The sequence below is a fragment of the Mastacembelus armatus genome, chromosome 19 (genome assembly GCF_900324485.2).
Source record: "Mastacembelus armatus chromosome 19, fMasArm1.2, whole genome shotgun sequence".
In the NCBI taxonomy this organism is placed as follows: domain Eukaryota; kingdom Metazoa; phylum Chordata; class Actinopteri; order Synbranchiformes; family Mastacembelidae; genus Mastacembelus; species Mastacembelus armatus.
The window spans coordinates 13,609,600-13,635,164 of record NC_046651.1 but is presented as its reverse complement, the minus strand read 5'-3'; the positions used below and the strand labels follow the sequence as shown (position 1 = coordinate 13,635,164).

The window sequence follows — 25,565 nt, the reverse complement described above, 5'->3', positions numbered from 1 at the left end:
AAAGAATTCTCGAAAAGCCTCAGCTGAATACTTTGAATCGCTGCTTTTTCCATACTGTCTCCTGTCTGCAGACAGAGGATTTAACAGCTTGATTAACATTTATACTTTGTTTCCTCTTTCCATTACTAAATCAGACAAAAACCTAAATCAAATGTCTCTGGCGAAGTGACTGGATATTTTCAGAACATTTTGCTGCTTTCTCCAGTGGAGTTTGATGTCTGTCATGAGTGTGAACCTAACACAGAACCCTGTACACTAAAGCTGAACTAATTATCTGATTAGTTGATTACCAGAATATTAATTGGCAACTTGCTTAATCACTGTAAAAATAATATCCTGGGGTGTTGGTCTTATAAAAATGACCTTTAGAAGACATAATCTTGAACTTTGAGAAATTGTTATGAGTATTTTACATTTTCTGATGTTTGATATATTAAATAGTGATTGCTTAATTGAGAAAGTAGTTGTCAGGCTAATTAAATCATTGCAAAGTAACCCAAGCTGCAATTATAGTCTGTCGAAACCTGATTCCCAGTGAAAAATGATGACAAAAGACTGCATAGGTTCCAGCATATAATCTTTAACAACATTTTTATTATACTATTGAAAGCAATAAATAAATCATTCTCAATGTATCTCTCAATTGAGACAGGTCAAATGGCATACAAAGATGGACTGATTTCATGTCCAATGGTGCATCACATGCAAACATCAACTTCAGCTCTTTGTAGTTCATACAGAGAACAAAGTAGAGGCCTCGGAGTGTGGTCGCCAGCAGAAATGAAAAACTCAAACAAAGAGGACACCATCTTCACACCATCTTTTTTAATCTTCAAGTATAATGTTTTCTCATTTCCCAGGCACACGAAAGTATCCAGCTGAAGGAGATCAAGGCACACAGCATGCAGTTTATTGGTGTGAAATATTGTTTCCGACACCGTTTAGGACTCTGTTGTAGACAAAATGTCAAATTTGTGGGGTGATTGCAGAGCAGATTGGGTGTTTGAGTTCAAAGGGTTTGACTTCACGTTTAGCCACTTCAGTGCTGGCATGGCAGACAACTTCTCCAGTGGAACCTCTGTAGTAAAATATAGAATAAATGATTAAATTCAAGGTCAACTCTATGCTATGTAAGAAATTACAACTCCTCGTTCCAAATATGCAGAATACACCCAAAATATTCTTATTACCAGCAATGCTATTTCCTTCCAGGTTAATCCACTCCAGTGTGGCTATTTCAGTCAGCTTCTCTGGGAAGACTGAGAACTTGTTATTAGCCAGATTGATTCTGGTCAGATGCTGCATTTCTCCCACAGTGTCAGGCAGTTTGGTGAGAACATTACCTTGCAGGTCCAGTTCTGCAAGACACAAGTAAAATGAGGGATCGCTTATCAGTTCTTCTGCATGAAGACATTGTGTCAACATTTGTGAGGTGAGCAGTACATGACATCCACAGTGAACAACACAATCTTTTCTGTCAAACTGAGCCAAAAAATAACTGTGCTGTATTATCTACTACCTCTCAGCTGAGTGAAGGTTGAAAAGAACTTGCTGGAAATGGCCTTCATCTCATTATCAGCCAACGTGATGACGCAGATGTTCTCTGAGACACTTCTAAGGGCCTTGAACACACCGTCTGGGAACGAGATGAGCTTGCAGTCTGACAGGTCTGCAGAAAAGAACAACACCACCATTAAGATTGTAAAGCATAAACATGCAGGGAAACATTGAAGATTGTTGCAACATAAGGTTCAGTAAACAAGCCTCTGTCACCATCTGCTGGTGAAATCTCACAGTACTGAATCAGTAATAATCACATGCTCAGAAACTGTAGTGGAAGAGCCTGTAAGAGATGGAGAAAGATGTGTGAAGTCTTACCCAGACTATCTTTTCCATCTTCTACAGTCGCATTAATCCTCCGGGCCACATTTGCAACAGCCTGAGCCATTTCTCTGCTGTAACTGTTCCAAATGGAGGTCATGTAACATTACACTTAGACGTAGTTTTAATGAATAAACAGCACTAAGCAATAACAACAATGTGTTATTACAAATGTATTCAGCTGCATGCAGTTAACACACTGCTGCTGACAAGGGGGGAGGCAAAAAGTCAAATTCCCTGATTGAATCAGAGTTAATGTTTTCTGTAAATGTACATACTTTAATAAAGAATTACCAGATAATATTAATGGTACTTTTGCATGGAAAATGACATAAATGGACGTTATTTCATTAGTGTTTAATGAAAACTAGGCCATGAAGCCACTTACCCAAACTAGAAGCTACTGTTACAGCCAGTGTTAGCTAACATTAGCTACTGCAACACAACTACTGTCCGTGTGTGTTTTTATCCCGGGGTGAGGGCAGTTCACCTGAGTGTTGAGCTGCTCATGAGTAAAGTGAGAGACATCAGCAGCAGCTCCAATAGGGACTACACCAACCGGGTGGAAACTCGGTGTTTCTTGTCGACTTAACTTAGCATGGATTAGCTTTAGCCTGCTAGCAACCAGGCGAATATGAATAAGTGGAGCTCACGAGTGTCAGTCCTGCGCTGTCAAGTCGCAGGTAACGTCGCTCAAACAAAATCAGATCAATAGCGGAGCGACATTAATTAATATGATCTCTGCTTGAAAAACAGTGTGATTGTCAGAATAATTTCTGATTACTTTTAAATTCATTAATCAATTAATCAGCTTTAAACACTGTAACTGATCTGCTGATTATTTTTCTTTATGAATAGTTTTTTATAAATGGTCATCACAAAGCCGAAGGTGATGTCCTCAGGTGACTGGATTTGACCTAGTGAATATCCAAAAAAAGCGAGACTGATATTTACTCTCATGTTGGGACCCGAGGAAGCAAAGAAATGTCACTTTAGAGAAGCTGGAACTACCAGATGACCGAAAAACTGCTTTAATCATAAATCAGTTATCAAAATGGTTAATATTCTGTTGATCACTAACTGTTGCAGCAGTTAATAGATTATTTTCAAGTATAATTAGAGACTTATTTTCAATATATACAAGAGCTCAATATTTAAGGCTGACATTCAATATTCTTTCAATATTTGAGGCTGACATTAGGAAGTTAAATGCAGTCTTACCTCTGTATCTTGGCCAACTAGTCCCAGTTTGACTGCTGGCAAATTCCTGGTTAGTGTATTTTCACAGGATTTGAATACAATGAGCATTCTGGCTTTAGGAGAATAGAATTTAGTTTAGCACTGTCAGAGCTAATACTTTAGAGTATTTGCTGGATGTTTCCCACATATAGTACAGTGCTTTATTTTGAAGTAGCAACCATCAGTGGAATTTGGCTGTGACTCACTGGGGGATTCAGTTTGAAACTAGAAAAGTCCATCTCTTTTGGTGTGTCAGTTCTTTTGTTTCTACACACACTGTAGTTAGAGGTAAATATGCCAGTGAGCCAAGCAGGGGCACATATTGTATGTTGTGTTGTGCAAGCCAAACAACAACTATATAAAATAATAGAAAGTGGAAATGAAATGATTATGTGCTGAAAACAAGCTTGGATAGTATTCTTGCAGCTAAACAGGTAAATATTACATACATTTACTTATATGCCAAAAAGTACAGTGTAAGTAATAAAATATGAGAAAATAATCCACATACAAAATGTACATAAATACATGTTTTTAATATTTACAATAAATATACATTAATTTACATTTACACAAATTGTAGTGTAAAACAAAACAGTGCTGGAATATTAAACTACATTTCAATTTCATGTTTATATTGATTAAACTGATAAGATCATGACTCATCTGGTTGTGTGGATGCTAATGGATTGTTGAGTTTTTATTTCCGCACATCTTAAAATAACCATGTTCTCCTTACAAACCAGAGATCACATCACAAAGTAAAGTCCCATCTATGCACACTGCACAGTGACAAATATCGAAGAGCTTTGTTCCTTCTGGCTAAGTGTTTTGTTTTTCATTTTTCTGCTGTTCAGCAACACTGGTCATTCACACAGGGTGGTTGCAGCCGTCACTGGCAGCCACATTCATCCACAATCATGTCTTCATGATGTCGAAGGAGCATCTCTCCATTCTCATAGTACAGCATGCTTAATGGGCTCATTTTGGTTGGGGCACAGCAGGGTGGTGCCACTTTGTCGGGTTGGTAATATTTCAGTAAACTCTGGTAAAGAAAAGAAATAAAACTGTAGCTTTAGTTTTAATCTATGTATAGTTACTTCTAGTCTCATCAGATAGAAAAGTCAGCTGCAACACTCACCTGCATGTAAGCATGATTTGTTGGATTGAGGGCTTCTCCCAGAGGCCCAGGGCAGGAGCCTTCACAGCGGTATGCATTATATCTCTTAGGGAAGATGATCCAGGATCCCCAGCCTATCTGATTAAAGTCTACATGCAGGTCAACTCTGCGGCACAGAGATTTTTCACTCTCTCTTTTGGACACCTGCAGGCTTCTTGCTGTTTGTTCTTTCTGGCCCCGTTTGCTCCTGCCCCTCTTTGGCCAGTGGGGCTTTTTGATTTCAGCAGGGGACAAGAACTTGGATTGTTCAGCTGTATGAAGTAAGCTTGCTTTGGCCTTTGAGTTTTCATCAAAGCCAGTGTGTGAAAAGACAACCAGCAAGGCCCGGTCACTCACATCCTGCTCTATTCTAGAGTTCGCCACGTAGACAGACTGATCAGAAAATGATAGGCCTCTCTTTGTCTTCACCACTTTCCTTCTTCTGGATGCTCTTTTCTGTCGAACTTTTGCTGCTGGTTTCTGTCTGAGCCAGTCCAAGAGAGGACTCGTCACGTTGAACACTTTCCAGCTCTGTGATGAAGTGACCAGTGACGAATCGGTGAGCAGCCCCACCAGCTGCTGCTCTTGGCAGCTCTTGTGCACATGGCACGCCTGGTCATGCTGGTGATAAACCTCCACAGTGATGTTGGAAGCACTCTGAGTCCCAGGAAGTTTGACTCTCAGCTCTGCCGCCTGGATCTGTTTGTCAACCAGCAAGGTGTGGAGGTCAAAGGTCGCAACCCAGTGCCTCTGTCTGTATGTCAAACCTAATGGAAAGAGAAAGGTTAGAAATATTGGGATGCACACTGTATCAGGTAGCTCTGCATGATTGAACAGTCTCTAAGGATATCATACAGCACATAAATGAATGTGCATGTGAGCTTTCCAGGAGGAGCAGAATCTACCAGTTGTACAAAAAAAAAAAAAGCCAAAGAACCAACGTGTTATGTTAGGAAAATACCAAAATAAAGTTTAACTGTTAAACACTTCATTGAAATTGAGATCATTTGTGTTCATCTCCATGATTTACCACTTCCTCTAGGAAATAGAATTTGTGCCTTTTAAATGTCTGTATATCAAGTGTTACATTTTACAACTGAGCTGCACTGGTGGTAAAATAAACTCACAATATATATATGAGTATTGTCATAAAGGTATAGCTTCTACACCATGATTGAAAGTCAACAGTCAGTGTTCAACATGTGCTGCGCTCACATCTGTAATGGGGGGTGGTCATTGTGATTCAATGAACAGGTGTGGTTCAAATCAATCTACAGGATTAAAGCATCTTAAACATTTAACTTTTGCATTACCCAGTGCATTCGCCCGTTTAGATTAGACTGTTGATCAAAAGTGCAAACCATCCTCGCTCCTTAATCCACTCAAGCCAAGCACCGAACCCGAAACCAATCATTTAACACATCCGTGCGTGTTGTGGCTTCTGCATTTCCTCAGTCAAACAAGTAGGTAAAAACTCTAACACCTAGCAGCGATGTGAAATTGGCTTCAGCAGCAGGGAAGGCTGTTTTCTGTTGGCTGCTTGTGCCACCATTAAATCCTGAGCTCTAATCTAATCAAGCAAAGTGTGAAAAAGAACTAAGGGAAGTTGTTGATTTGACTCAACAAGAGATTTGTATAGGGGGATGTCTGGCGAGATGTCTAATCAACATCAGCTATTTAAGAAAAAAGAGGTTTGCTTTGAGAATTAGATAGAAAAGCGGTCTTTTCACACGCTGATCCCTCCATGGTAATTCACTTCTGAGTGGGATGTGGATTGAACCCCTCTGAGGTCGTCTGGCACACAGCTTTGACAGGACAACACTTGAGCCAAAAAAAATTAATATTCAAGAGGGAAGCTGCAAACCCTTAACGCTAAAATGAGAGTTTCTATCTTTTAGTTCATGTAAACGTTGTAAAAACTATCAACCAAATCTTACTTTTAGCCATAACACTCTTCACGGTATCTGCTTGCTTTGCTGCGTCCTGCTCCATAGTATCCATCGGCCTGGAAAAGTTGGTCTTGAAATTCCTGTAGAGATGCACCATGTAGGTTGGCAGGTGATACGATCGGTCCATCTGGGGAAAACGGTGCAGCGGCCTCATATAAACTCCGTCTCTGGATTTATGAATCCCCTGAACCAGCAGCACCAGCAGAGATCCGTACAGCGCAGCACCCAGAGCTCCCAATGAGCGCATGTTTAAGACCGGTTAATGACAAATTCCTCTACTGGGAGATTAGGGGTGTCTTATATACCCTCACCCACCCCCTTTCGTGTTTAACAAGTAGCTGAGAACATTAAAGGAAATTGACATGCGTCCTCAAGATGTGTTACCTGACAGCTCATCATCCATTGACTTGGTAATGGGGCGCCTGTGTGCGTGTTTACAAGGAGCGCAACTTTTTGTTTGCGCCAATGTTCTCTGGGCATCTGCATCCTGATTCTCCATTCGCGGACTAATTGTTTCAGCTATTTGTCTTGCACTAATTGTTAGGTTTTCCCATAGTGTCATGTAGTGTACTTAATACTGTGTGAAATGGACTGGGCTGCTGTGCTTATTAGACACATATGAACCTAAAAACACAGATCGAAACAACAGAAGAATCAGTGTTATCAGGATTATGAATAGTCTAAGATTTGTGACACTATTGTAAAGATCTGTTGTATAACTAGTACAGTATATAGGTTAATGTGCACCACACAAAGACATTAAGATAAAACATGGAATACAGGTCAATAAGAACTTTATTTTGAAATTAACCAGCAATAGAAGAAATGCAACTTTATGTCTTTATTGTCATGTTTAACTTCTTGATGTTCACTTATAAAATTCATATTAGATTGATCGTATAAAACAAATATTCCGTGCTTTAAGGGACAAACGATGGATGTTTGCATGATCTTAGTATTTGTTGCAGAGTCCGAGGATGGCCGCAGACTGCGCATGCGCGGTGCGTCTGCGTTCACATAGCGAAATCCTTTTCCTCGTAAATTACCCGAGAAAGGACCAAAAAAAAAGAAGAAAAAAAAAATCAATGGGTGTTTTTTCTAGTGGGACGAAGAGAAAGAGGTGCACGTCGGCTACATCCTCCACACCGGACAAAGCAGGTTCTGAAAGCATGATTTCTTCAGAGCCAGACGCTTTTTCAGCTGCCGTGTGCTGAAATGGTGAGTAGCTTTAAAGTTTACGGCTCTTGTCGGAGGAGCCTGGCAGGCTGGAAGTTCACATTCACGCTGATTTAGATGCTAAGAGTCGGACAGATCTCGAACACCTTTATCAATTATGCATTACAAATATTTGCGGCAAAGCAGTTTGACAAGATGTGAAGTATATTTTGTGTGGTTGATGGGGCATATACATGTGCTTGGCACCCCCCTCCCCATGCCTGCACTGTATTGTGCCGCTGCATCTGGCCAACGATGTAAACCCGGCCTGCAGTTGGTGCTCATAGTTAGTAAACACACATTTCTGCGTTTATTTTCTTTAAAAACACATGTACACAACCTTTTTGACACTTGCTGTGACACTTGCTAAAGTGCTGGATGATGTTTATTATTTATTACATTATCTAGCCCTGTGGAAATCTGTGGATTATTATTTCTGAGATGCTTTGTTTTAAATGCAATCCAGGCATGTTTTGGCCATTTGGTGCGTTTGGGGTCATTATTTATAAATGTGTGAGGGAAGATTATGCCTATAATCATGAACATCATTCACTACATAAAGACTCTTCATTCTTCTATTGGGTGCAGTGTAAAGTATGAAATGACTTTAGTGCAGTAAGACAAAGCACATGATGCTCTTTGATGTATTGTCGTCCTGGCTTTTGTTTGATTTAGCTCCCCCAGCTGGGATCAAGTCTCCTCTCTTCATATCACTTTATCTTACATCCTGGGGGAAAACAGAAACTGGCTCCTGACAACTGAGAGCACAAATTAAACCGTGAATATCACAATTAATCAACAGCCAGAGCACGAAACTCCTCGATGAATGGACTCCTGGATCAGAAATGATTGAGCTGTTTGTTTTGGGGTTATTTTGATAAGAGAGAGCAGAAACTCCTCCCAGGTTTAACTAGAAAAGTTGTGTAATGTTGTCAAAACACTTGCTTTTTAAAACTATTTATTGGTATTGGCTAAGATTTGATCAACTCAAGAAAAGGGTCCATTTTAGGTTGCTTTGGGCAGTTTTAACCTCTTAAAGCTCAGTGATGCTTCAGCAAATATGAGAAATAATTTCAGTTCATAGTTTTCCATAAAAGGCTTGAATCCAAATTCAGCCTTTAAAGTGACTATACCAAGTTACCTGTTTCGAGATGAATGAGTTATGTAATAGTGAACGTCTGTGTCCCATGAGACTAGTAATCTTGTGTACACACCTGACTGCAATTGAGAATTTTTACCACAAGGTGTCATATTTGGTCACTGGTCTGGAGGGTATTTTTAATTCACTGAAATTTTTATTTTCCCCAAGTTGTTTAACCTGATTACATTGTCGAAAGAAGAAAAAACATTGCAGTTACCATACGGTGAGAAAATGTGAAAATAATTGAGACTCATAAAGAGTTTCTTTTACGACATCATGTACTACTGATCCAAACACGCTTAACTAAAGTTAAGGTGAAATATTTTTCTGTACTGTCTCCTGCTTTTCTTTTCCTGTCACAAGGCTTTTAACAAATTGGCTTTTTGGAGGGTTAGAAAGACACCAGACCAGAGAAAGAATTTGGACAAGGTGATATTAGCCATATGCTATTTTTTCCCTTTTAGCAGAAAGGATGTTTCTTTGAATCTGTCACAAACCATATTCCCTTCATCCTCCTACTTAGACATGTTTCCTGTTTTAAAACTGATGGAAATTAAGGATTTGTACTAGTCAATGTGTCATTTTGCAGCTTTATTTCTCTTAAATTCTCCCTTTTTTAAATTGGTTCTTACACAATCAAGTGCAGCAAACAGTTATGTTTATGACTGCTCACTCCCCAGACTGATTCATTCATGTTCTGAGGTTTGCGGGGCATTGGGCGGGTTTTGTTTCACATTTATAGTGTTGCAAAAACATCAGAGTCTTGGTCTGCGCTGCTGCAGGAAGGAAGGAACAGGTGTGGCAACAGTAGATTTTTACATCCATATCTCAAAAACCACTCACTACTTTTGCAAAAATGCTTAATTTGGGCCTTGTGACAAACTGTTGATTGCAACAGACAAAATCCTCTCACAGGCAGGAGTTGCAGTTGTCAAATGTGAGCATGTTTAGCAAAACTGATGGGCTGGGGGCTGCTGAAGTTTGTGCCTCTACAGGTATTGTATCATTTGATGCTGTAGCTTCTTTCTTGTAGTCTGAAATAGGACACTGAGTGCATGCTGAGTTTATGTGACCTCAGGGTTACGGCTACAAGAGATCGTGAATAAGTGACTAAGGTGACTAAGTATTTGCCCAGCTGTAAGCCTGTTTGCCTTCAACATGGCTTGTGTTAACCACTAATGAATGGAGTAATTAGAGCGTTGTAGTGAATTAGGCTTACGGGATGTCATCTGTGTGCAGTTGTTACTGTGATTGTCAGCCTCCTGGCAGGTCTGCATTACATCGTGTCAGTGAGGGTTTACCAGCTGTGATAAGTTTAATAAGGAAAGGTTTAATTTATGTGTTAGAAACAGTTGTTGAAAGATCTGCCATGTGTGGGAGGCTCCATTACTGATTGGATAGTGAACTGTATGATGAGTAAGCCTCTGTGGGTCCGCCCCCACATCCTCTTTACACATCCCCACACACACACACACACACACACACACACACACACACAGTTGCACACACAAAAATCCCTGCATGCGCAAGCAACCTTACACCTCATGCACAGCAGAACGCATAAAAAAGTAACGTAAAACCAACAAGGGAGCATCCACCCGCCCATCTAAACCTCAGATGGAGTGCTGTGCCACCCCCCCTCGGGTTTCTCCTGCTGAGTGCCTGTCTGGGATCTGTCCTCACTGAAGGACACATTCACTGACTCGCTTTATAAGGACGCGTCAATGATGCAAGACTGCTGCCTGCCATAGTATGATCACAGGACAGTGACAGATTGCTCACTGACTAGAAAGAGATGCCAGCGAGGATGTCCGACTGAGACCGGTGCCGCTCCGCTGCCTGCTGGAGAGTTCTCATTTTGACTATTTTAGATCCACTATTTTCTGAGCACATCTTGGACAGTGTGCTGAAAAACTGCATGTCAGGTATAGCTGTCATACTTTACATTCTCTGTGATATGATACTTTACTCCTGCTGCAGGCTCGTGTCATCAGTATGTCTCTGAAGGATACAGAAGGAAATGGCATACATTGTTGTCTAAATATCACTTCAGATGCTCGGCGTGATTGTATCTCAGACTGCAGACTGAAATGACTCAACCATTCAGTGTTTTTGAACTATAACATTTATTTCTTTCAACCTGCCATAGAATGTTAATGCTACTTTTGCAAGTTAACACATTTTATAATTCCAGTCATTTTGATCTACACTCTTCTTCATGGCATGTGATACCAGTGCTCTCTGAAGTGTTCATTAGCTGTTATTGCTTTACCAGAGGACCTGCTTCTGTTTGAATGGATTCTGGGATCTCGTCAACTTAGAAAATGCAGGTAGTAAGTCAGGTTTTGTTTGGCATAACACATTAATTCAGTCTGAGTGGTAAGCAAGATGAAACATGTTAACAAATCAGTGTAAAAGCTTCCTGTTGACAGGGGAGGCTGTGGCAGATTAAAATGCTGTCAGACGACCTGGCAGTGCCGGAGGATTATGGTGGTCAGACGCTGGGGTTTAGAAAAAACGAAAGCCACATTACTGCAGCCTTGAAATCATAGGGAGATAAAATTACCATCTTGAAATGAAATAAATTACAGAGAGGGTTTAAAAAATAGATTTGCATTCCCTTTTTACCAGCAAAATTTAGAAGGCAATTCAGCTCATTTGTCATAGTCACTACATATTTATTATGTGTGGCTCATTCATAGAGTCCAAACAGATTTGCTGCTTTCACAAGAAAAGAAGTCTAATTCAGTTAGTTGTTTTTCAGCCACTTTGTGTATTTTGACTCTTAATCTGGACTATCTTTGTTGCAAAATCTATTTTAGGGAATTTGATCAGATTGGGAAATTGCATCCTTGAACAATGCATTGCATGGCTTCCTTTTTACCACAGTCTCTTTCTGAACAGATTGTTGGACAATTTATTTTAGACAGAAATAAACATTGGAGCTGGAAGTTGAAACAAACTCACAATGAGGACTTAGGAACAGTTAAAGGAAAGCAAAATAGATTTTCTGCAGAGGAAGTACTGAGCTCATATCCACGCAGCATTAATATTTAGTTCAGGAACTAGCAATGTCCTGTGGAATCATGTCTGCATGTAACCCCTAACCTCATCGGTAAAATATGTGTACAGCTACAAAGAGGAAGTTTCAGAGAGTACAATTTAGCATTTCCTGTCAAGGTGTGCATACACTTCCTCTGCCTGGGGTGTGTGACTGGGTTGTATTGAAGAGTTTGGTAGTCTAATATCCTGTGATGAGTGAGACGTTGTGTCATTGTTATAAGTAAGACGTGTAGGACTGGATTACAAAGCTTTATTTGTCATACTTTAAATTAGGTTTTGACAGAGTTTACCAATAAATGTGGTGCTGCTTTAGGAATGACGACCTGGCCATCATACAGCATCGGCTTCTATTGTATTCAGTCTTAGGTTTTTATATGGTTTTGTGCAGCCAGTAGGCTTTCAGGCCAAACATTGTCAGACTGAACAAGTGGCCTCCTTGGAGTCCAGAAATGCTGAGCATTCTTAACCAGGAAGCATAAAGTTGCAGACAAAGCAAGTTGCATTAATTTAGGACTTTTTGTGGCTTGTGCTGCCACACCCTCAGCTCCCTTCTCCATCTTGATATGGGAAGTTGCGTTGAAAGATCTTCTCACTGTTACAGATTGATACCCATCTCTCTTGAACCCCTGCATCTCTTGTGAATGAAGAGTGCTCTGCATCCTTCCTCAGGGCCACCAGCAGATGCATCCTGCAGCTGCATGCTCTTTCCTGTCTGCACTCAGACCCTTTTGTCTGAAGACGTTGCTACAGCAAAGTTGGGACACCGGCTGAATTTAAATGGGGCAGCGCTGAATGGAGCAATGCTGATAGGCTGGCAGGAGATTCCAGTTTCCATGGTCCTATTCTTACTGAGCCATCAGTAAATTTAAATAATAGTGCAGAATGACACGGCCTGGCTGGTTGTATCGTAAACAAACACACAAAGGTGAACTCGAGAATCTTTTTGTGTGGCTGTTTATTTACATTGTTGTTCCACGTTGTCAGAGGAAATCAGAATTTATCTTTTTTGTTTTTTTTTGTTTTTTTTTGCCTCATGAGCAGTACTACAGCTCTCTGGCTGACATTTGGGATAAACAGGCTCTCTGATGAGTTGCCTTGATTGGCTCTAGAGGAGGATGTTTATGACTGAGGGCTATTTAAACTCAGGCCTCCACCCCAGCTGCCTGCCCACTAGACCAAGCCTGCCCATGCTGAAGTCTGTGTGGCTGATGAGCTGAGCTCGTGTGTAGCAGGGACTTCCATATGAATGTGTGCGCGCCATGGTCTCGCAGCAGAGGTGAATGGCTGGAAGGTAGGTCAGTGGAGGGTTTCTGATCTACCTGTTTTACTGAGCAAGCTGCTGCATGTGCTGCAGATTTAATAATGTTGCCTTTTCTTTTGGAGGCTTGGAAAAACTAAGCTTTAGTCAGGACTCATTTAACACTCAGACAAATAACACCGCATTAAATAAGACGTAGGAAGTTATCTGTTGATGAGGATAACGAGAGAATCTGTTGACAGTGTTTTTATAGCTCTCAAGTGAGCCACATAGGAACATGGATATTACCATGCATGACTGTGGTGGTGGGTAAAGGAAACCTATTCATTAAATGTCCTTAAAGTGACAGAGATTCAACAGGGTTTGCTTTGTAAATGCCGTTTACTGTGAGGAATGCAAAGACTGCATGATCTGTTTTCTAGTCTAAATGGGAAGTCAAGGACAAGAAGAAGACATGTCAACTCTATCATACGTCATATACTCAGCTGAATAAAGTAATTTTAGTGCAGAAGACATGGTTTATCTTATTTGCTGTTAATTTGATTCAGTTCAAGTTTATGGAGCCCAAAATCTCACACCCTACAAATTTGCCTCAAACGGCTTTACAATCTGTATAGCCTACAATAACCTCTATCATTAGACACCGAACCTTCTGCTGCTCTGCAGAAAAAATGTAGCAGATGAAAAAGTCAGATGTCTGTGGAGTGATGAGATCATCTTAGTAATATGCGAACATTTTCATCATGGATGTATTGAGGGTAGTATTTTGTGTTTGAGGTCACAGTAATGTGTTTAGCATATTAAATGCTAAAAATTGTGAAAACCGACCATCACAAAATTTCCAGATCTTCTGCTGCCATATTTACGTACACAGTCCATAACCATAAACATTAGACCTACAGTTTCATGAAACATGACAAAATGTCACGCCCTGACATTTGACAAGAAAATATTAGACATTTTTGCTTCATGAATTTTTCAATCAATAATAAAAACTGTTGCAGATTTTGCTTTTCTTTCCATCAGTGCATTGAGTTATCATTTCAATGCTTACAGTACAGTACAGGATTTAGCTGTGTCGTCTTTGTGCACAACTTGTCCCTGTGAAATGGAGCTGAACTGTGGCCATCTGGCTGCCAGATGTACCACTATTTTCCCCGGTCCTGTCCGTGGAGACTTGAGTCTGTTGCATGAATCTACTCCCCAACATCAGGCAAGGGATGGGACAAAGTGGACGCTGTCTGGAAGCTTGAACACCAGACGTTCTTGCCCAGTGCCAAGCAGCTGGTTACTTTGAGATCCCGCTTGTGGTGTTTCCCACCGACTGGGGGTGGGCGAGGTGATTCAGAGGAGTAAGATTTCTTTTTGGATGTGATGCCAAGTTCTCACAAACCTTTAGACCATGGCGGAAAACAAGCGGCAGAAAAAAGGGCTGGAAGTGCAGATCCCGCTTCATCTTATGTGTAAGATGTCAGATTTTGCTGGCTTGTTGCAGTATGGAGGGTTTTTAGTTTTTTGTGGTAGTCTTTCAAGTTTATGGCAACAGAAATGCTTTGGTATGCGCACTATGCGGTGAGGACTTAAATAGATTTGGGCACAGTATTTTTGAAAGCTTAGCTTCCATTTATGGAACTTGAGTAGAATTTCTGCCTCTTTTTACTATTAGGGTCTTTTACTTTGCAGTTATTCAATTGTTGCATATTTACTACAATTATACAGTTATTCAAGTCAAGCCATAGAAAACATTTTAGACTGTTTGTGTAGTTTTAACCCTGCCAGCAGACAAAGTTACAAATTTGTCATCCTCACCTGATGGAAGTGACTCTCTCTACCAAATCAAAAGGTCATTGAGTACAAGGTTGACCTGCCCACTCAGCTCCAGACGCAACAAAGAGGAGAGCACCCGGGCACTTCTTTCTCCACAGAGCTTCTCTGTATAATAAGAGTTCACTTTATTCAATGCTGGAGGTCACCCAGAGGTGCCTAGAGCTCAGGTGGTATTAGAAAACTCTTCCATACCACTGATATGTGTCTCGCACTGTGATAATGGATTGACCAGCTGCATGTTAAAAGTGATGCTTATGAGTAAGGTTACCCCTGATACTGTGTGTTAACTTGTCATAAGACTTGTTTGTTTATCTGCAAGGCTGCCTGCAGAGCTCACTGTTTATTCAGAGGGAAGGAAGTTTGCTTGAAACCTGCGGCTGGCTCATGTGGTGGTCTGAGTGCTCTGTATCAAGCTGTATGATAAAACTATACATAATGTCACACTCGACTCTTATCGCCCAGTAGCATGATTCAAATTGAGATATGAAATTTATGTATGTTGGGTGCTACTGAGGATTTCATGAGTTATCAGCTAAACCTTAAAATACTCACAAACCTACTCCTGCTCAGTTTTTTGTTTTTTTTTTGCATTTGTGATACAGAGACTTTTAGTACTGTTTTCATGCGTTAAATAAAAAAAATGATAGCAGGATGAGTTTTACAGTATTTCGAGTGTTTCAAGAGAAACTTGCCTGACTTTAGATTTTTATTTTAAAAAATCTACCTACTGGCCCCTCTAACTTAAAGTAAATAGTAGGTTTTACAGTAGCTTAAATGAAGTGCACTTGATATTTCTGGTCCTTATATATGAAGATATGTTAATCAGCTGCCGGCTGTGGCTATTTATCATTTGGATATGAAAATGTTATTGATCTTCTCATTTATCTTTTTGGCAAGAAAGCGAATAATCTTATTACCTCAAGTGCAGAACTACTTTAAAACCTAGCCAAAAACAGCCTGCTATGTAATGTTAAAGTGTTAGAGAAAAGTCTGTAGGCTTTATTCTCTGCATAAATCCTTAAAAATGTGTTTTAAAATGAAAAAACAGTAGGTTATTTCAAAAATGTCTTTATGTTATTTATAAAATGTAAGTTGTTTTCTCCCTTATTCACAGTCTTAAAGATTGAGACATGATTTTCGCACCTTAAACACATCTAAAAGTAGTGACACTTCCCACTCATACTGGATTTGTTGCCACTGTGTGCAGGCTTTTGTGTTTGTAGGTGTGCGAGTGTGTTTGCTTCCTGTTTCTGAGTCCACTGCGATGTCATTCACAGCTGCTCGCGGAGCATGGGTACAACTGCCAGTGCCGCACCACAGCCTGTTTCCGTAGCGTCGCCGCTTGAAAGTGTCCATGGCAACGGGATGGCCGACAGCAGGCAGTCTCTTAGCATGAGCCCCTTTCCGACAGTCAGTATCCACAACAAGGCCAAGTCCATTATCACCAACAAAGTCGCACCTGTCGTCATCACGTAAGTCCCTCCCTGAATTTGCGTTCTCACAAATGGGTGTTAAACCTCTTTGATCACGGCGGGCCCCCCCCCCCGCCCCTGCAGCTCAAGGGTTTGCCCCTGGTGCTCAACTCATTTGTCAATCCAGGCTGGCAAACATTAGCTGATAATTGAATTGAATTATATCTGTTTTACAGATATAACTGCAGACAGGAATTTCAGATTCATGATGACATCCTCAAGACCAACTACAAAGTTGGTCGGATATCAGACACTATGCCCGAGCACTACCTGGTGCAGGTAAGCTGGAGCACAAACCTCTTAGCTGCAAGAAATCACCAGACTGTCATAGTAAGAGCTGGAATGATCTCACCTGTCTTTTTGTCTGCCCTTTTCACATTCACATGTCCAAATAGCAGATTGGTGTAGGAACATTGTCATGCACTGTTTTATGACGTGAGGCAACCATTGAAATAGAAATGTTGTCACCCTCCCATCAGGGCTTTGATCTGCTCTGTCACCTCTGCTGTGGCCGTTGAGGCCTCAGTGTTTTGTCAGTGTTAACCCACAGCTTCTATTTACGAGTATGGCTATTTCAGTAGTTCCACCTCCAGAAAAAGCATTTGAATAAATCTACTATTTGTCCTGTGTTTAGGTCTTCCACAATCAAAACAGGGTGTGTGGACATGTGTAAAGTTTTTTTGCTGGAACAGTTAAATCTGCCTGCTCGTTAGAAATGTTAAAAAGTCAGCTTTTTATGATCTCCACCTCTTAACAGTCTTTACAAATCCCTGACTGAATCTGTTTGGTTGGTTGAAAACAGAATAGCCAGACTGTGACCATTTTTGCAACAGAAAGTGGAGGAAGACTAAGAGATGTAGACATTTTTGATGTTTCAGTAGAATGGTAAAATGCATGTGAGGGTACAAGTCATTTCCACTTGTAAACACCATTTTCAGATTTATCTGACCAAATTAGTGTTGATGTATTTTCTCTGCTGAATTTACAAATGCTAATAAAAGCTGGAGTAGAAGCCTGAGAAAAGTTTAAACATGTCAGGGTCATGCTCTCAGATAATTCCAGGTGATCGTTACTTTGTGTTTCTAGGAGGAGTACTTCATGGTTCAGGATGTGTACAGCAAGGCAGATGTCCTGAATACCACGGGCAGCTATGGAGCACCCAACTTCCGCCAAGTCAAGGGATCCTTCCCACTGTATGGCATGGGTCAGCCGAGTCTGAATGGCTTCAGACAGGTTCTCCAGAGGCTCCAGGCACAAGGACATGAGGTCACTGTTAGTTTTTTTTTTTTTTTAAATATTCATATTATTACCAGCAGAATGGTGGAACCAGACACTTAAGCTTACATAGATGGTTAAAAGGTTCTCTGGTAGTTTTTATTTTCCCTGTGCAACTCTGCCTGGCCTCTTTCTAGTCATGTTCTCTGTAAATATTTGAGGAGTCAAGTGCTCAGTGGAGGCTGTGGCTGAATTGTAGGCCTGAGCAAACAGAAAATTGTGGTCATTTGTACCAGTGGAAAATGAATCTCTTTGCTTACAGCAGCTAGAAACTGACCGTAATTGAAATGAAAATGACAAAATTATACATCAGGCCTCTCTGAAACTTCTTACTCATGGGCTGCATGTCATGTGACAACAGATTTTTTCCAGTGTCTCTTGGAAGTGATGTAGTTGGTTGAAGGCAACGATCATTTACTTTAAAAACCTATTATTTGAACCCTATCTTGCTGTGCTTTTGCAAACAGGAAATTATATTCTTCTGTGTAAGAGAGGAGCCAGTGGTTTTCCTGCACAAGGATGACGACTTTGTTCCATACACACCCAGGAGGAAGGAAAACCTACATGAGAACCTTCATGGCCTAAAAAAGGAGGAGCTGGTGGAGAGCCTGGAGCTCACCATAAGGAAGGAGGTGATGAACACACACTTGCTCAGCATCTGCATGTGACAAAGCTGGATTTTTGGCACAGTATATAGCTCATAGCAGTATACTATACTCCACAGCTCCATGACTTCGCCAAGCTCAATGAAAACATCTTCTACGTCTATAACGACATCGAGCACTTTAAAGATGAGCCACAGAAGGTCTCTATCACCTGTGAAGAGGACATCCACATGACTGAAGAGGTCTATAAGAGACCCATGTTCACCATGCCAACCTACAGGTTGTTTGCATTCTTCCTTTATTAGGACGTAGCTACTCAGCGCACACGTCAGTTTAGATGGAGTAGAATATGTTACTGTATGTGCGTCTGTTCATGTAAATGTATAATCCGTTTATAACCGCCACTATTTATAACCTGTCGCAGACGGTGCTTGTTTGTGCAAATACCGTTGCCTTGCTTTTTTTCAGAAGAAAGGGGGTGTAAAAAAAGATCTCAGCATCCTGTTTGCAATCAGATCAGCAGAGTCAGCTTTATTAAGTTGTCACGAGCTGCCTGTGACATTTCCAGGGTAAGAGAATATATTATCCCCTGAGGAGTGCACTGGAGCCTCGTCCCTGACTCTTTTTATAGTCAGAAGAAAGAAGCAGGATGTTTTAGTTTGAAAGTGCAGGTGGTGAGTGTAGAACATTTAATGATCTCATGATTCAGATCACTCCCATTGGGAGGAGGTGTGGTTCCTCATGAGATTAGTAAACACCACAAACAAGGCTAGCTGTCACGGTTATTGAGGTTGTGATCTATATAAGGGCAGCACTGACACATTATATGTGCAGGTTCTACCCTGTGTAATAATCTGTTTTACTGCAGGTACTACAGATTACCACTGCCAATGGAGGGAGCACCATTGGAAGAGGACTTCGATACATTTGTTAACATACTCAGAGTAAGTTCGTGTAAAAACGCCAATCACGGTATAAGTCCACCAATTTAATAGACCTTTTTTGGATCTGCTTTTATTGTTGGGATTGTCTTTTGATGTACCATTAAAGTTATTAATGGTTGGAATATTGGAGGGTGTCTGGACTTTCTCACTGAGGTGGTTAGAAGGTCAGAGTAACATTTTTTTTAATGCACATTTGGCTTTTTGAATCTGTCCTGTCTGTGCAATCAATCACTAATAAGTGTGAGAGCTATTCAAACAAAACACAGAAAACCTGCGGCTTATACCTACCTAATGTCTGCTCCGTTGTCCGGTCATCTGCTCTGCCTGGTTTCTGTCCTGCCCTTCACTCACACAGGATGTTCTTTTCTTCTTGTTTTGCCCTTTTATGGATTGACTTGCAGCAGCCGGTCCAGTTCCCTGTGGTTGGAAAGAGGCTCCCTTTTAAACAGTGTTCAGATCAGATTTTTCAGTCCTGCCATCTCAGAACATTTCTTGTCGTCATCCTTAGTTACGATATTCTCCCTCTAAAGTCTGCCTTTTTTAAAGATCTTTCCATTCCTTTCATTTGTCACTTCCCATTTCTGTGGTTTAAAAAGGCTTAAAAAAACAGGTTTCTGTATCTCACCTGAAATATTTCCAAAATGATAAATATTTAAGTTGGTAAAAATATATTCGAAAGCTGCAAGCTGTGCTGAAAGTTTATTTTTTAACCTAATTGAATGTGTTTTGACCTGAAGACCACTAAAACTAAATTGATATGAGAGCATTCATCTCAGTTAGGTGTTTTAAAGTGGAATTGAGCATCACTAACACTTTCTCCCCAATACTGTACTTGCTCTCTTTTTCAGGAGAGTCCCAGCTTGTCTCTGGGCCATGCTGCCTCCCGGCCACTGCCGGCGCTGCTCTTCAGCTGCCAGGTGGGAGTTGGCCGCACCAACCTAGCCATGATCCTGGGGACACTGGTCATGAATCACCTAAGGGGAGATTTACAAACACCGCCTCAGTAAGGACTTGGCATCACATACATCTTGAAAATGGAGAATGACTTCATCACATGCTATAATAATACAGGCTAATGATGCAGCTTTTTTGGATGTTAGGTAAGATTGCAGTTGATCCTCTTTGCTTTGTTTTGCAGAACTGAGGAGGCTGCAGCTTCAGAACCCAAACCAGTGTTCAAGGTCATCCAGTCTCTGATCAACAAGCTGCCTAATGGACAGCAAGTCATGGAAGAGGTAAAGCAAATACTTAACTCTGATGGACTGTAAATTGTGAATTGTAAAGTGGTAACACATGTTGATAATATTTTGTTTCATCTGACAGGTCGACCAGGCTATCACCCTGTGTTCAGAAATGCATAACATAAAAGAAGCAATATATGAGAACAAGAATAAGCTGGAAGGGATTGGAGAAGATTATCAAATTCAGGTTAGTGCTAATTGTTTTGGGTGACAACAGCAACAGCAGCCTTAACTTGCAAAGACCTCTGCTGCTAAATAAAGCAACAGTGAGACAGTAATCAAAGATGATGATGTGTAAAATGTTCTTATCAGTGTGGGTGAATACTTCAGAAATAGTCCAGAAGAGCTAATGGAAGAGCTTAAGAAATAACATTAGAGGGCTGAAACTGTAACATCATTTTCTTGTCTGTCAAGGAATCAGGATCTTTAATGCAAATTTAGATGTGATGACACTATATATAAATATTCAATCTTTTGATTGTTCTTCAGGGAAGCAGTACCAAAGACTACTTTCTCAACAGAACCATGCAGAGCTTGGAGCGTTACTTCTACTTAATTGTTTTTAATGCATACCTTCATGAACAGGTACATTTTGTTTTTTTCAGTGTAAACTTCTTTATTCACACAACAGTTTGCACTTAATGTAAATAATCTGAGTTTTAACTCAGTGTTGCATTTTGCAGTATCCTCTTGCCTTTGTATCCAACTTCAGTCAGTGGATGTGCTGCCATGCATGGCTCTACAGGCTGCTGGCCTGCATGGACCTATCAGAGCTGTCAGCCCCACCAAAGCTGGTCACCAAAGGAGCCCGCATCTTGGTGAGCCAAAATCCAGCTCACATTCAGTTTGATGATAGAATTTTGATTATATATGTGTGTGTGCAATCATGTCATGCAGGACATATATGAATTTTGCTACTGTGAAATCATGTGGCGAGCTTTATCAGTATTTTTGTACTCTTTAATATTATAAAATCTGTCCTGATGTTCTCACATAATTGTGGTATCTGTAGCTTCCGATCTTCTATGTATTATATGTTATGAGTAATCTAGAACTGCGTGTGTCTGCACAGGTTGCTGAGGAGTACTTGGCTCCTGATGTTCTCGGCACAGTGAAGGAGATGAAGGCAGTCAACTTCAGACGAGTTCCCAAGATGCCCATTTATGGGGTGGCTCAGCCAACGTCAGAGGTGCAACAGAAACTTTCAAACTCTCATCAAATCAATACAAAAGCTCTTATGTACTCTGTCACATAATCAATAAGGATAAAAAAGTGATTAAAGATTTCCACTGTTTACTTTGATTACCACTTCCAGCCCCAGACAGGGTGTATTTGTAAAACGTCTCTAAGTAATTTATTGATTAGGCATTGCAGTTGTCTTACAAAGAGAAAGCCTGCAGTGTATATTTTTCAGATACTTACTTGGCATCTGTCCCTTAGCACAGAATAACTTTTAATCATCACTGTTATGCACCACTGTAGCCATGAATATTCATGAGTACAGACTCAGAGGAATGATTGTTTTTTTGGAGACTCATAGCTCAGGATGCTCAAGCCAGACTTCTTCCAGCATCTTGTTATCTAATTATGAATTTGCTTTATGCAGGCTACCGGTGCAGTTTTGGCCCATTTAACAGATGAAAAGAGGAAGCACAGCCATGTGCTGTGGGTGAACCTGCAGGAAGAGCTGGTGTTAGAAGGAAATGGCCAGATTTTCACACCAAGGGAGCTCTCATGTCTGGACCAGCACATTTCCATCCCATCATCTGACCCACAACTAATAGAGGTAGAGTAAAAATGACACTTTTTAGATGCTTTTTAGGACTGTTACAATCAAATTAATACTCAAGAATGCCTGCAGCAGTTACTATCACAAGCTTTAGTTCAGTTAAAGTAAAAGTTCTCTCATACAGAAAATGGAGACATCTCTGAAGGAGGAGATCCTGCAAGCTCAGAAGTGGCTGGAGGTGAAGCTGGAGAAGGAGAAACAGATGATGATGTTTAAAAGCTGCTTGACAGTGCAGGAAATTTTCAACCAGCACAAAAACGCCCATCAGGGCCTTGTCTACAAACGAATCCCTCTCCCAGACTGCAGCGCACCCAGAGAGGAGGTAATGATGGAAATAGCCAAGCTGCATACTATGCACAAACATGCAGGCATATAGTGCAGAAATGGTATATAGGTTTCAGATGAAGCCATTTGTAGAATAATCCTTCTGCTCCCTCTAGTGGTAAAGAATGTTCCTGTTGTACTGAGGTTTTCATTTACAACAACAATAAAATCTGATCTCTGTTTTGCACATTTTTTCAAAACCACTCACCTTTATCATTTTCTTCATTGTTATTCATTCACTTTGTAGATTTCTATTGAAATGTGTATCTAAATAGAAATTTGGGAATCGGTTTGGATCAATATGATTTAGCATTAATTGCATTTATTTTATGGAATATTTATGATAGCTGTTCAGATGAAAATATATTTAAGTAAAAAAAAAAAAAAAAGATTGTGTAAAGTAAAGACTGAACTCTGTGTGGGGATGTTCTTGTTCTCAGGATCTTGATAAGCTGTTGGAGGCCATGAAGAGTGCCTTGGCTGAGGACTCCCACTCAGCCTTCATCTTTAACTGCCCCAATGGCAAAGGCCGGACCACGACTGCCATGGTCATCGCAGTTCTGACCCTGTGGCACTTTAATGTAATCTGCTTCCTTAAGTTTTCTCCATGTTCATTAAACTTGTCAGTGTTTAATACCACTTTATCTAAACTATGGCAGAAATGTATGAAAAATAATACATAACCATGTCTTCCACCTGCAGGGTTTTCCAGAGTTTGCAGATGATGAGATTGTGAGCGTTCCTGATGCAAAGTACACAAAAGGAGAATTTGAGGTATGAACACTTTAAAAACTATTTTAGTGACTTTTGCAATTTGGAAATGTATGAAAAGTGTCTCCATTTTTGACTTGATTTTAACTATAGTGACAATTATATAAAGTGGCTGATGGATGGAAAATGACTATTTCTCACAAGAACAGACACTTTAACTTTTCAGCCCTTTAACTCTCTGTTGATGAACCTTAAATTTCTGTTGTGTACTTAAAACAGTTTTATTTTATCACCTTAGTGATAAAGTAAAACAAAGAGAACTGCAGAACTTTAAACATGTAACTTGTCACTTACCCTAACTTCATTGTAAGGAAAGTGCAAGGCTTTCAAACTTCTCAGTTTGCACCTGTGACTGAAGTTGTTGAGCCAGAAAAGCCAGAAGCCACAGCTTTTCTCCTCTGGTCTGAATAATGTGTGTGAATTGAAGCCACTGAGTGTTTTTCTGGATTCACAGTTGTGGCAATGAATCAGTGGTTGGAACCTGCTGCCTATGTTTTTAGCACTGTAAACACAGACACTCAAAAAGAGGCCACACTCTGCAGGCACACAATGCCGCATGCCAGTCACAGCAGCACTGCCACCAGAGTTTCTGGGATACAGAGTGGTCGCCATGGAGACCTTGCCTGCGTCCAATTCAGCCTCTGAAGGATGTGTGATGTTGTCTGTTGCCTTATCTGCCAAAAAAGATGTTGCTATGGCTGTAAGGTCCAAAGTATTATGTGACAGAGAAACTGGTGTAGTGTTAGATAATCTTCTCCTGGTGATATGGAGAAACTCCTGGTGTGATCATAATGTAACGTTAGGTAATCCTCTGAAAATCAGTACCAAGATATATTTAGCATACCACTTAATGTGCTCAGGTCAGGTCAACACTAAATGAACATACCCACACACACTTGCAACAATATTGCAATAGTATCAGGAACAGTAGTTGTCTTTTAGTCAGCTCTTATCAACAGGAGACAGAAGCTTTGACTAGTTATTATAATCAACTAGTAGTTCTGTATAGATTATTAAAAAGACAAAAAACATTTCAGAAGATGAGATTGGAAGTTGATTGACCTCCAACTTATTGACCATGGAAACAGTTGATACATTTGTCTCAGCACAAGGAATCTTATATGAAAACAGCTGAAACGACATTGTCCAAAATAAAAAATAAACAGTCAGTTTCAGCTTTTATGCCGACCTCGGGCAGATGTGCTAAACCTAGTGTTGTTGTTGTTTGTTTGTTGTTGTCACAATGTCAGAAACATTTTTGAATCATTTGTGGAAGAATAAAGTTGTTTCACTGTCTGATGTTTTCTGGTGTCCAGGTCGTGATGCAGCTGGTGCGTCTGCTCCCTGATGGCTACAGGATGAAGAGAGAGGTTGACATGGCCTTGGACTCTGTCAGCGAGACTATGACCCCCATGCACTACCATCTGAGGGAGATCATCATCAGCACGTACAGACAGGTACACCACAAGAGTAATCACTAATTGGTCCTAAAGGTAGACGACAGTTAATTGACAGTATATTCAAAAGAGATCTTAAACAGGTGGATTTACAGTCTGAGAGCACTGCAAACAAAAAAGGGAGAAACTATTCATTAGTTGCATGTCGTAGATTAAGGGCAAACAGTTGTTTGGTTAACTGCATCATCACACATTGCTCTGAACCTCCTGTCTGAATTGTTGTTTGGGTGATTGTGATTTTTGTCTCAAGGGAGTAAATCTTATCAGAAATATGAATCTGTTTTCTTCATGTTGGGACACTTCACATGCAGTTTCACCTGAGCCCTGTAGATGGCAACGCAAACTTGTTTCACTGTCTTTTTCAGCCAAAGCCTGGCTCACAGAGACATGAATGAAAGGGATCCAGTGGCCAGTAGGCACAAGTCGTGTAGCGTGGAAAAATAATGATCATATGTTATCTCTAGCACATGATGGAATTACTTTGGGACTTAATGGAAAAGAGTGAAAGGAAAAGACATGCATACTTGTGGGATGTTGAGGCTTGACCTCTTGAAGTTTTAATATTTTGTTCTGTTCATGTTTTAAGTAGTAGTATTTAATAACATGCTGTCTCCATTGAATGCCTTTTAATCTCAGATTCACTGATCAGCTGAACTTATTGGATTTCCTGAATAAAACAGGCAAAACATCTCTACTTAAACAAGCCATAAAAAGCATTTAGCTTATAGTGGGGTTTTAAAGACCTATTTACACTAGGGTCTCTGGGTGCTGTGGCCTCTGCAGGCCCATGGCTCTGTTTTAGCCATTTGTAATTCAGACTGTAATCACTGTGCCTCTGTGCACCGTCAGCCGTCTTCAGTGCACTGGCGGCACCCGGTGCTGTCTCCACCGTATCAATGGGCTTCATTGTCCCATGAACTCTTTCGCCTATGTTCGCTCTCTGTCTGTCACTTTC

The 25,565-nt window shown here is 40.5% G+C and overlaps 3 protein-coding genes across 10 annotated transcripts in view; 1 reads left to right on the top strand and 2 right to left on the bottom strand.

Moving 5' to 3' along the window:
* Positions 1 to 564: 564 nt before the first annotated feature.
* On the bottom strand, positions 565 to 2,537 carry lrrc20 (leucine rich repeat containing 20). Of its 2 annotated transcripts, none has more exons than XM_026315661.2 (5): positions 2,270 to 2,537; positions 1,879 to 1,961; positions 1,520 to 1,669; positions 1,191 to 1,358; positions 565 to 1,078 (listed from the first exon to the last, which is right to left on the bottom strand). In XM_026315661.2, exons 2-5 carry the CDS (start codon positions 1,946 to 1,948, stop codon positions 942 to 944), a joined length of 525 nt encoding a protein of 174 aa, XP_026171446.1. In that variant the 5' UTR covers positions 1,949 to 1,961; positions 2,270 to 2,537; the 3' UTR covers positions 565 to 941. The 2 variants fall into 2 exon arrangements, with proteins under 2 accessions (XP_026171446.1, XP_026171444.1); XM_026315659.2 differs by having other exon boundaries at positions 2,372 to 2,537.
* A 1,475-nt stretch (positions 2,538 to 4,012) lies between these two features.
* On the bottom strand, positions 4,013 to 6,475 carry ndr2 (nodal-related 2). The gene is made up of 3 exons (XM_026315946.1): positions 6,217 to 6,475; positions 4,262 to 5,046; positions 4,013 to 4,165 (listed from the first exon to the last, which is right to left on the bottom strand). Exons 1-3 carry the CDS (start codon positions 6,473 to 6,475, stop codon positions 4,013 to 4,015), a joined length of 1,197 nt encoding a protein of 398 aa, XP_026171731.1.
* An 837-nt stretch (positions 6,476 to 7,312) lies between these two features.
* pald1a (phosphatase domain containing paladin 1a) overlaps positions 7,313 to 25,565 on the top strand; it is a 39,596-nt gene continuing 21,343 nt past the window's right edge. The window contains exons 1-18 of one of the 7 annotated variants that reach the window (XM_026315449.1): positions 7,313 to 7,446; positions 16,010 to 16,204; positions 16,381 to 16,483; positions 17,291 to 17,470; positions 17,947 to 18,111; positions 18,204 to 18,364; positions 18,953 to 19,028; positions 19,877 to 20,031; positions 20,167 to 20,263; positions 20,352 to 20,456; positions 20,759 to 20,854; positions 20,953 to 21,087; positions 21,342 to 21,458; positions 21,876 to 22,055; positions 22,183 to 22,380; positions 22,823 to 22,963; positions 23,085 to 23,156; positions 24,470 to 24,610. In XM_026315449.1, the coding sequence (XP_026171234.1) occupies positions 16,023 to 16,204; positions 16,381 to 16,483; positions 17,291 to 17,470; positions 17,947 to 18,111; positions 18,204 to 18,364; positions 18,953 to 19,028; positions 19,877 to 20,031; positions 20,167 to 20,263; positions 20,352 to 20,456; positions 20,759 to 20,854; positions 20,953 to 21,087; positions 21,342 to 21,458; positions 21,876 to 22,055; positions 22,183 to 22,380; positions 22,823 to 22,963; positions 23,085 to 23,156; positions 24,470 to 24,610 (2,304 nt within the window). In that variant the 5' untranslated portion in view covers positions 7,313 to 7,446; positions 16,010 to 16,022. Of the gene's footprint in view, positions 7,447 to 9,501; positions 9,522 to 9,557; positions 9,580 to 10,090; positions 10,510 to 12,839; positions 12,939 to 14,193; positions 14,369 to 16,009; positions 16,205 to 16,380; positions 16,484 to 17,290; positions 17,471 to 17,946; positions 18,112 to 18,203; positions 18,365 to 18,952; positions 19,029 to 19,876; positions 20,032 to 20,166; positions 20,264 to 20,351; positions 20,457 to 20,758; positions 20,855 to 20,952; positions 21,088 to 21,341; positions 21,459 to 21,875; positions 22,056 to 22,182; positions 22,381 to 22,822; positions 22,964 to 23,084; positions 23,157 to 24,469; positions 24,611 to 25,565 lie in introns of those variants that run through there. The other 6 variants (XM_026315451.1, XM_026315450.2, XM_026315448.2 and 3 more) reach the window with 6 other exon arrangements.

Excerpts from the sequence above, each read along its gene's own strand:
- lrrc20 (XM_026315659.2), bottom strand. The coding sequence starts at position 2,409 with ATGTCTCTCACTTTACTCATGAGCAGCTCAACACTCAG. Across the intron at positions 1,962-2,371 it reads ATGAGCAGCTCAACACTCAG|TTACAGCAGAGAAATGGCTC; the intron begins GTGAACTGCCCT and ends CATTTGGAACAG. Across the intron at positions 1,359-1,519 it reads AACCTTCACTCAGCTGAGAG|AACTGGACCTGCAAGGTAAT; the intron begins GTAGTAGATAAT and ends TGTGTCTTGCAG.
- ndr2 (XM_026315946.1), bottom strand. The coding sequence starts at position 6,475 with ATGCGCTCATTGGGAGCTCTGGGTGCTGCGCTGTACGGATCTCTGCTG. Across the intron at positions 5,047-6,216 it reads GAAGAGTGTTATGGCTAAAA|GTTTGACATACAGACAGAGG; the intron begins GTAAGATTTGGT and ends TCTTTCCATTAG. Across the intron at positions 4,166-4,261 it reads CAAATCATGCTTACATGCAG|AGTTTACTGAAATATTACCA; the intron begins GTGAGTGTTGCA and ends TTTCTTTACCAG.